The sequence below is a fragment of the Mus pahari genome, chromosome 3, assembly GCF_900095145.1.
Source record: "Mus pahari chromosome 3, PAHARI_EIJ_v1.1, whole genome shotgun sequence".
Lineage (NCBI taxonomy): Eukaryota > Metazoa > Chordata > Mammalia > Rodentia > Muridae > Mus > Mus pahari.
The window spans coordinates 26,432,819-26,443,673 of record NC_034592.1 but is presented as its reverse complement, the minus strand read 5'-3'; the positions used below and the strand labels follow the sequence as shown (position 1 = coordinate 26,443,673).

The window sequence follows — 10,855 nt, the reverse complement described above, 5'->3', positions numbered from 1 at the left end:
GTTTTATCCAGTGCTTTTCCTTCTCCTGGATGACCAGCTAGCTGGTCACTGCAGCCTGACTCGTGAGGTCAGAGCCCTTGGAGGCTCCTCACTTCTGGCCTCCTGTATATCTGGGCCAGAGAAACTGTTTAGTACTCAGGCATCTCCAGGGCGTACAGGATAGGATTGAATTCTTTTTTTCTCAAGATAGGATGTAGTACCACAAGACAGGAAGTTCACCACAAATTCAAGGCCAGTCTAAACTAGAGTGATTTCCAGGCTAGTGAGTTACACCCTGAGACCCTGCCTAAAAACCAAAACTGATCCAAAAAGTATAATTAGAAAGTAAAGCAGGTAGGCCAGAGTGTGGCTTAGTAGTGTTTCTTCGCATGTACAACATTTTGGGGTTCAATGTCAACACAGCATAAACTGGGTATATTGATACAAAGATTAGAATTTAAAGGTCATATTGGCTATATAGTGAATTACAGCTACCCTGGGTTACATGAGACCTTGTTTTGAAAAATAGATATGCGTGCACACACACGGGTGACAAGGTCCAGCAAGGTTAGATCTTGTGCTAAGATGGTTCCTCCCAGCAGGAGCTGAGCCTTATAGCCACCAGGATTACAGAGTGACTCTCAGACCTTCACCTGCACCCCTGTTCTTTTCTCCAATCTGTGTGGGAGGCAAGGGTAGGGCTCCAGCCTCATCTGTTGTGCCTGTGACTGTGCTTTGGATGGTATTGGCTGCCCTTAGAAGCAGAGTTGCCCAGTGACATCTGGGAGTCTTTGACCCCACAGCTTCTGATTCTCGTGCTCTGTAGATGGACAGGGCTCTGAGGCCTCACAGTTGAGATTCCTGGAAACTGACTTTGCCATTGCTAAATAAATTTCTGTGCCAGACTTTTTGCCAAAAAGGAAAGTAAAAAAAAAAGAAAAGAGTAAGTTCTAGGACAGCCGGGGCTACACAGAGAAACACTGTCTTAAAAAACTGTCATCAGAAGAAAATGAGAAGGAGAAAGGGGAGGAGGGAAGGAAGGAAAGAGGGAGAAGAAGAAGGAGAAGTAGTAGTAGTTGTTCTTGTTGCCACCATTCTTGGTGTTTATGTAATTTTATCACCTATTTTTTTTGTTTCCTTTCTTTTTTTTTCTTTATTTTCTTTATTTACATTTCAAATGCTATCCTGAAAGTTCCCTATATCCCCCCACCCCTGCTCCCCTGCTCACTTATTAGAGTGGAAGAAAATTGGCATTCTAATAAAATGAATGTACTTGTTTATAAGTCTAGAGAGAATATTTAATAGAGTACTCTATACCTAATACTTTCCTCCACTAAGAGGTAGCCTTTACTGCATTTAGAGTAGAATCCATAGTTATGGTTATAAATCAGATTATATTACATTTAAACCAAAAATAATTCTGGGTGATCCCAGATACCTTAAAAGAGGATGGAAAAAAAAGAAGACATGTTGGAGAGCCCTGAGGGAGAGACCATATTTCTGAGACTTGCCTCATTCCTGCTGCTTTGGGAGTGCCCAAGACTGTGCTGCAGAGCTGTACAGGAAGAGCACAAAAGCTGAGAAGCACAGAAGCCATCTCTTTCTTTTATTTTATTTACTTAATGTTTTGACAATTGTGTACCCCTGGCTGACCTAGAACTCACTATGTAGACCAAGCTGGCTTCTGTCTCTCAAATTCTGGAATTAAAGATATGTGTGCTCCCCACCTCCCCCCACCCCTGATAGGTGATTTATTTTTAATGCGTGTGCACTGATGCAGAGGACAACTTGCCGAGTTGCAAGGAGTCAGTTCTCTTCCTTCCACATGTGGGCTCTGAGGATCAAGCTCGGTTCTTTAGTGTTGGGAGCAAGTACCCTTAACCACTGAACCATCTTTTCTATCCCCAGTAAAGCCATTTCTTTTTATTGTTGTTGTTTACCTCCCTACTTAAGGAACTTCCCAGCAGGATGGAATGTTTTAATCTTTTTTTTATTAGATTTTTTCTTCATTTACATTTCAAATGCTATCCCGAAAGTCCCCTATACAACCCCCACCCACCCACCCTGCTCCTCAACCCACCCACTCCAGCTTCCTGGCCCTGGCGTTCCCCTGTAATGGGGCATATAATCTTAGCAAGACCAAGCAAGGGCTTCTAATCCCATTGATGGCCAACTAGGCCATCTTCTGCTAAATATACAACTAGAAACACGAGCTCTGGGGGTACTAGTTAGTTCATATTGTTCTTCCTACAGGGTTGCAGACCCCTTCAGCTCCTTGGGTACTTTCTCTAGCTCCTTCATTGGGGGCCGTAAAGCCATTTCTAATCATTTTAGAGACCTCTGGTGACAGCATTTAGTGTACAGCCTTTTCCTGTTTCCTCCTTCAATCACAAAGATGTCAAATTTAGATGTGTTTCAGTCAATAAGTAGCCTAGCTTCTGGAGAGAGGCGCCCTGCTGACAGGCTTTCTAGAGATTGTGCTGCTCTCACACAGCCAGCCAGGTTCACTTGCTTCCTTCAGTGGTGAGGAAACTGAATCCCAAGACTGTGCCAAGAGAAGAGTACCTCCTTACATAAGAACACTCCCTCTCATTGCCTTTTAAATTGTTAGTTCTTTATTTCATGTATTTGGGAGTTTTGTCTTCATTTATATTTGTGTACCACATACATGCCTGGTGCCCCTGGAGGCCCTGGACTGGAGTTACAGATGATTGTAGATTGTGAGCTGCTGTGTAACTCCAGACCATGTGTTTTAACAGTTTATTTTGAAGATTGTTTTTTTAAAAATTGCACAGATGATACTCGTTAAATAAACATGCTCATTTAAGAAATGTAATGATTAAATTAGATGTGGGTGGGGTCTATGTTCTCTTCTGCAGCTCCAGAAATGAGTTCTGTTGTCCTGCTGGTTCTTTGACTTCTAGAGAAGGGAGGGGAATCAATGGCAATTAAAGCTGCCCTGTAATCATGTCAATATATAGTAGCAACCAAATACTGGAAATTGATAGAATGTGGTGGTTTTCCCTTTGCATTCCCAGCAAGTCCCTGTAATAAGATAGGCACAACTGTCTGATCCATGTATGTACAAGTTAGCAATGACTGTCGATACATTTTCTGTTTTGATGACTTTTCTCAGTTAACCTTATCATTTTTCACTCTCTTGTCAACATTGTGAGGCCATACTCCGAGTAAGGATTTTCTGCAATTTGAGTCTGCCTCAAGCATCTGCTCTGACTTCACGGTATTCAGTCAACTGAATACTGGTCAGTGCCTAGAGCCCAGCCCCTTGCTTGCTTGCTTTTTTTCATTTTAGGTTTTTGAGACAGGGTCATAGTTAGCCCTGGCTAGCCTGGAACTCTCTGTGTAGACCAGTCTGTTCTAGAACTCACAGGGATCCTTCTGCCTCTGCCCCTGGAATGCTGGGATTAAAGCTGTTGGCTACCCTCACTGTTAAGTGGATATTAGGCCAAAAGCTCGGAATGTCCAAGATACAATTCACAGACCACATGAAGCTCAAGAAGAAGGAAGACCAAAGTGTGGGTCCTTTGGTCCTTCTTAGAAAGGGGAACAAAATACTCAAGGGAGGAAATAGGGAGACAAAGAGTAGAGCAGTGACTGCCCCACCTGGGAATCCATCCCATATACAGTCTCCAAACCCAGACACTGTTGTGTATGTCAAGAAGTATATGCTGAAAGGAGCATGATATAGCTGTCTCCTGAGAGGTTCTGCCTGAGCCTGACAAGTACAGAGTCGGATGCTCACAGCCAACCACTGGACTGAGCACGGGGTCCCCAATGGAGGAGCTAGAGAAAGGACTGAAGGAACTCAAGGGGTTTGCAACCCCATAGGAAGAACAACAATATCAACCAACCATGACCCCCTGCCAGAGTTCCCAGGGACTAAACCACCAACCGAAGAGTACACATGGTGGGACCCATGGCTCCAGTGGCATAATTAGCAAAGGATGGCCTTGTTGGGCATCAATAGGAGGAGAGGCCCTTGGTCCTGGGAAGGCTCTGTGCCCCAGTGTAGGGGACTGCTAGGGCAGGGAGGTGGGAGGGTGGGTAGGGGAGCACCCTCGTGGAGACAGGGGGAGGGAGGATGGGATAGAGAGTTTCCAGAGGGGAAACCAGGAAGGAGGATGACATTTGAAGTATAGATAAATAAAATATCCAATTTAAAAAATCTTTAAAAGCAAAATTAAAAAAAAAAAAGATATTTGCTACCACACCTGGCTTTTTTTTTTCCTTTCTAATTACATTTTTAGTTATTATGTGTTTATGTGTGTGTATGGGGGAGGTGCAAGCACCATGGCAATGGCATATATGTGGAAGTCAGAGGACATCTTGTGGGAGTTGGTTCTCTCCTTCCACCATATGGATCACAAGGATAGAACTCAAATTGCCAAGCTTGATGGTAAGTGCTCCAACCTGCTGAACCAACTCTCTGAAACCCAGTTCTTCATTTCTTTAATTTTGCCATTAAAGAATATTACATAGGAACTGGAGAGATGGTTCAGTGGTTAAGAATGTTGACTGCTCCTCCATAGTACCTAGGTTTAACCCCCAGCTACCTACATGGTGATTCACTACCATGTGTAACTCCAGTTCCAAGGTATCTGATGCCCACTTCTGGTCTCCACAGACACCATGTGTACATGTGTTGCACAGATATACATGCAAGCAAAACACCTATGCACATAAAATACAATAATAATTTTTAAAGGAATTTTCTATAGCTGGGTTTGGTGGCACACTCTGTAATCTTAATGCTTGCAAAGTGAGGGCAGAGGGTGGGAGAGGGTGGGCTCACATAGTCTGGTACATAGATGATTGAGGCCAGTCCCAGGTACATGAGACCCTGCCTCAGACAACCATAGTAAAAGAATTGTGTGTAAATGGAAAGTTGTATTCTGTGGTATTCAGATAGATCACAATTTTTATGTGAACTTAGTGTGATTCTTGGGTCATATGGTGAGTATACAATTTTAATTTTTTTTTTTTTTTCTGGAGGTTGAAGATAGGTCTAGTATGTCATAGGCTGGCCTGGGATTCTCTGTGAAGGCCAAGAAGGGCCTTGAATTTGGTTTTTCAAGACAGGGTTTCTCTGTATAGCCCTGGCTGTCCTGGAACTCACTCTGTAGATCAGGCTAGCCTCGAACTCAGAAATCCACCTGCCTCTACCTCCCAAGTGCTGGGATTAAAGGCGTGTGCCACCACGTCCGGAAGTTTTGATCCTCCTGCTTCTACTTCCCATGGTTTGCAGGTGTGTGCTTTTATCTGCTAATTTAAACAAAAATTAAATTTCTATTTATTGAATATATAATACAGTTTTCTTTCCTATCAAAAAAGAAGGACTTGAGGTTGGGGAAGCTACAGAATTGGTTCGGTGATTAAGAGCACTTGTTGATCTTGCAGAACACCTGGGTTTAGAACCAGCACCTCATAGTATTAGGGGATCGGTGTAGACAGGCAAATGGTATGTGCAGGCAAAATACTCATGCAATAGAATGTTTTTTAAAGGAAATTTGTTGTTTTTAAAAATTAGTCCTTGGGATTTAATGTTTTTGTTTTTGATCTTTTCATTTTAAAACTTGTAAAACTTGGTATTTTCTTCCCTTTCTCTTTTCAGAGGCTATGTGACTATGTTTGTGATCTGCTCTTGGAAGAGTCGAATGTTCAGCCAGTGTCAACGCCAGTAACAGTGTGCGGGGACATACATGGACAGGTAAATTTCACAAGGAAGTTTTAGGATTTGTCCTATCAGTGATCCACTTGTTTCCAACTTGTGCTGCAAAATAAACAAAACAAAACCCAGCTGGTGGTTAGGTGGTGTTAGTCATGCCATGAGTGGTTTCTGGTTCACTATACTGGCAAATAAAAGCAATGGTCAAATATTTCATGAACTTTTTTTGAATTCCACTTGTGAAGTATATAGTTTGCTATATTGCTCTGTAGAATGGGGTGGGGTATTCTGTGTGGGTGGAAGATGCAAAATATAAACATAGACACTCATAGTAATTACAGTTAACATAAGATGGTTTGATTTTAAGTACTTCTTGATCATTCAATTATGTCTTATTAAAACATGCTAATTTCTTTAGTGAGAATGAGAATAGCAAACGTTCAGAAGAGAAATATTGAATAATTTTATAGCAAGTCACTGGTAGAATGAGATAAAAAAGATTTAGGGGACCTGGTGGGGATCTGGCATAAGGACTGGAATTGCAGAGGGGGATTGCAACCCCATTGGAAGAACAACATAGGCTGTTCTGACCACCCATTTCTCCCAGAAAATAGACTACCAACCAAGGAGTGCACCAGGAGAGATCCATGGCTCCAAATAAATATGTAGCAGAGGATGGCCTAACCTGACAGCAATGGTAGAGGAGGCCTTTGGAGGCCCAGGGAGGTTTGATGCCCCAGCATAGGGGGATGCTGGAGCGAGTAGGAGAGGGTGAGTGGGTGGGGGAGCACTCTCATACAGGCAAAGGGGAGAGAGGAGGGAGGATGGGGGAAGGGAGTTGGTGTAGGGGTAACCGGGAAGTGGGATATCAATTGAGATGTAAACAAATGGAATGATTAATTAAAATATAAAAAGGAAAAAGAAAAAGATTTAGTTCATTTTTTTTAAGGATTTATTTATTTATTATATGTAAGTACACTGTAGCTGTCTTCAGACACTCCAGAAGAGGGCGTCAGATCTTGTTACGAATGGTTGTGAGCCACCATGTGGTTGCTGGGATTTGAACTCAGGACCTTTGGGAGAGCAGTCGGTGCTCTTAACCACTGAGCCATCTCTCCAGCCCTAGTTCATTTTTTTTTTTCATTGAGATTGTAGGACCTCAAATACCTGCTAACTTTTTTTTTCATTTTATTTTTTTTAACTTTAAATTTTATTACTTTTAATTGTGTGCATGTTGGGTAATGTAATGTGCATGTGTGTGCAGGTGCCCTTTGAGGCTAGAGGAATTGGATCTCCTGGAGTAGGCGTTACAGATGGTAGTGAGCCACTTGATACGGGTGCCAGTAATTAAACACTGGTCCTCAGGAAAAGCAGTACATGCTATTAACCACTGAGCCATCTCTTCAGCCACCACCTGCTGGCTTTGTTTGTTTATAAGAGTTCCAAAGACTGACTAGAGCTTACACTTTGACATTAGATCCTACTGTTAGTGCTCCACGTCTCTTCTAACATTACCTGACTTTGTAGAATTTCATCACTAGGAACTAAAAGCTGAAGAGCTTATTCATACCCTGCTGTGTATATACATTGTAATTGGGACTATAGAACCTGAACTGTGTTATGAACTGTCACTCTACCACTCAATTGACTGTCTGCAATGTCCCTTCCTAATGTGATAGTGTAAAGGGGGGAAATGTGTTTTGTTTGTCCCTGAAAAGACACTACTGCATAAATTAAATAATAATAATAATAATAATAATAATAATAATAATAATAATTTTGCTACCTACAAAGCTATTTCCTTTTTGCTTTTTCAAGCACTTTTCTAGACAGTGGCATCTGCCTCAGCTGCCTAAGTACTAGGATCATAAGTAGGAGCTTCTTATGTTTGTATTTTGGCTTTTTTTTTGGTTTTTATTTTATGTGTATGGGTTTTGTTTGCTTTTCTGCATGCCTGGTGCCTATGGAGACTGAAAGAGGGCATTAGATTTCTTCAAACTGGAGTCTGGCATTACATATGGTTGTTAATTGCTGTTCAGGTGCTGGGAACTAATGCCAGGTCTTCTGAAAGGAGCAGCCAGTGCTCTTAACTGCTGAGTTTCTCTCCAGCCCCTCTTTTGGTTTTTTGAGGCCTGAAACTTGGGATCCTTCTGCCTTAGCTTATTAGTTGTAGCATAATAGGTGTGTGCCACCATACCATATGACCAAGACTTTTTAATATGTAGAAACTAAATCTATGAGATTGCAGTCTTTAATTTCAGGGTCAAGTTATGATTAGAAATGAACGTATTTGCAGTAACGTTGTGATGAGAAACATTGGCATTATGATCTAAGTAATAGATTATAGACTTCAGTGCTCAAAAAAATGTGGATGTGGCTATATACTGGCTACTTAAGCTACTTGAGCTTGCACACAGACTCTAAGTGGGACTTACAGACCTTGCAAGTGGTAAAAGCAGTGGTGTGAGAGTGTGTGTGTGTGTGTGTGTGTGTGTGTGTGTGTGTGTGTGTGTTTGTATAAAACTTCTAGCGCGCCAGGCGTGGTGGCGCACGCCTTTAATCCCAGTACTTGGGAGGCAGAGGCGGGCGGATTTCTGAGTTCGAGGCTAGCCTGGTCTACAGAGTGAGTTCCAGGACAGCCAGTGCTACACAGAGAAACCCTGTCTCGAAAAAACCAAAAACAAAAACAAAAACAAAAAAAAAACTTCTAGTGCACAGGGTATGATGGTATACACTTTTAATCCCAGGATTCTGAGTTCTGGGTCTGCCTGGTCTACATAGTGAATTCCAGTTCAGCTAATGGCTATGTAGAGAGACCCTGCCTCAAAGAACCAAATAGAAAAGAAAGAACAAAACTTCTTGTGCTTCACTATGACTGAGGGGAGTGACACCAGTTTTACTTAGGATTGTCCTCACTCGAGCAGCAAATATTATTAGGAACTCTTGGAGCTGGAGGATATAAGGCTCTGCACTGCTCTGTGGGATATGCGAGGAAGGAATCATGTGTGAAGCTTGCTGCTGCATCCCAGAGTGATTTTCTCAAGGAAAAGTGTTCGTGGCTAATGATGAGTTGAAAAAAGCTGCGTTTGGGCCGGGCAGTGGTGGTGCTCGCCTTTAATCCCAGCACTCGGGAGGCAGAGGCAGAGGCAGAGAGGCAGAGAGGCAGAGAGGCAGAGGCAGGTGGATTTCTGAGTTCGAGCCAGCCTGGTCTACAGAGTAAGTTCCAGGACAGCCAGAGCTACACAGAGAAACCCTGTGTCAAAAAACAAAAAAAAAGAAGCTGCTTTTAGGGGACACCCAGGGGACCCCCACCTACTCAGAGAAGGGGGAGTCTGGGCGAAGGATTGTGGGAGGGAGTGACCAGAAGAGGGTCAGTGAGTAGGATGTAAAGTGAGTAAATAAATAAATATTTTTAAGCTTCTTTTTAAAAAAAAATCTAATACTGATTTTTATTTGAGAGAAAAGTGACAAATTGGTTACTTAGACTTGGATATTTGTAAAGATAAAGCACATATCCTAGTAATTTTAAAGGTTAACAGTTGACATTATTTGTTACTAGTGACAGTATCTGAGTTTACTAATGAAAATTTTGGATTTGGGAAAGTTTCAGTATAATCATGAACCTAACTTTTTTTTTTTCTTAATATGGGGTCTCACTATGTGGCTCAAGCTGGCCTTGAACTTACTATGTATGTAAACCAGGCTGGCTTAAAACTCCACCCACCTTTGCCTCTCAATTACTGGGATTAAAGAAGTACTTTCAGGTACTACAGTACTTGAAAGTTTCTGATACTTTTTAAAGACTTTTCTAATAAGTGAAATGTTAGCGAATATTTTAGTGACATATAAAGAAGTATCATTTCATATTCCTAATGACCAATATATCATTTACTCAAAGGAGGTGGCGGTAGTCTGACCATATTGTGGTATGGTGTTACATTTATTCTAACATGATTTTAGATTTTATATTGTGAATTAATCTTTATTTTTCTTGCTGGATTAAAAGTAGAATAAAATAAAAATAGTATTAAATGTAGGATATGCTCTATTATCTGAAAATGCTAACAAACACTGCTCCTCTTGGTGAAGCAAAGACAGGAATTGCAAATTTCAAGGCTAACCGGGGCCCAAGTTCTCTGGAAAAGTTGCCAGTGCCAGTTCTGAGCTACCTCTCCAGTTTCTACTAATTTGTTTTTCCCTTCATGAACTAAAATTTTTTGAAACTTCTAAGTGCCTTTTAGGTTTGGGAATTAGATTCTTGGCAGTTTTACATATAGTTTCTTCTTTCAAATGTAAATATTTGAAGTCTATTAAATTGTTTCTTTACATATCTTATTCCAAATTTATCTTACTCATGCACAAGAATTTGTAATTAGCATATATTGCTTTTCTTTTACAGTTTTATGATCTTTGTGAACTGTTCAGAACTGGAGGTCAGGTTCCTGACACAAACTACATATTTATGGTATGTAAACAATAGTAATGCCAAATGCTTATTTAAAATAAAAGAACTAACTTATTACATGCAAGTCCTATAATAATTGCTATTTAAATGTATGAAAACATGAGTCTACTTTTCTATATTTTGTCATGTCTTCCAGTTGCTTGTAATTGCTATATTTGTAAACCACTGTATAAATAGGACTGGTTGTCACTGCAGTAATGGCAAGAGGACCCCATAGAACCCCTATTTTAGTCTGTAAATGGATGAATACGTGGCAGGTATAGTTTATTATTCCATACTTTTCCCTAATACACACTTGCTATTGTGGTGGGTTGTTTTTTAAGAATTTTTTATTAGATATTTTCTTCATTTACATTTCTTTTTTTTTTTAAGGTTTATTTATTTATTATATGTAAGTACACTGTAGCTGTCTCCAGACATTCCAGAAGAGGGCGTCAGATCTCATTATGGATGGTTGTGAGCCACCATGTGGTTGCTGGGAATTGAAGACCTTCAGAACCACTGAGCCATCGCTCCAGCCCCTTCATTTACATTTCAAATGCTATATGGTGGATTTTTTTTAACTTTCCTTTTTTTTTTTTAATGTTAATTTATTCTCTGAATCTTGAGTGTGTGTGCAGTCATGGAGGCCATTGACAGCCTTAGACATTGCTCCTTAGGTGCCATCCACCTGTTTTTTTGTTTGTTTGTTTGTTTTTTGTTTTGGTTTTTCGAGACAGGGTTTC

The 10,855-nt window shown here is 40.9% G+C and overlaps 1 protein-coding gene and 1 pseudogene across 1 annotated transcript in view; one reads left to right on the top strand and one right to left on the bottom strand.

Annotated features, from left to right (window-relative positions):
- Ppp6c (protein phosphatase 6 catalytic subunit) overlaps positions 1 to 10,855 on the top strand; it is a 37,633-nt gene that overhangs the window by 14,968 nt on the left and 11,810 nt on the right. Inside the window, exons 2-3 of the mRNA XM_021192067.2 lie at positions 5,612 to 5,707; positions 10,065 to 10,130. Of these exons, the coding sequence (XP_021047726.1) occupies positions 5,612 to 5,707; positions 10,065 to 10,130 (162 nt within the window). The remainder of the gene's footprint in view (positions 1 to 5,611; positions 5,708 to 10,064; positions 10,131 to 10,855) is intronic.
- Positions 2,950 to 4,575, bottom strand: LOC110319524 (annotated as a pseudogene).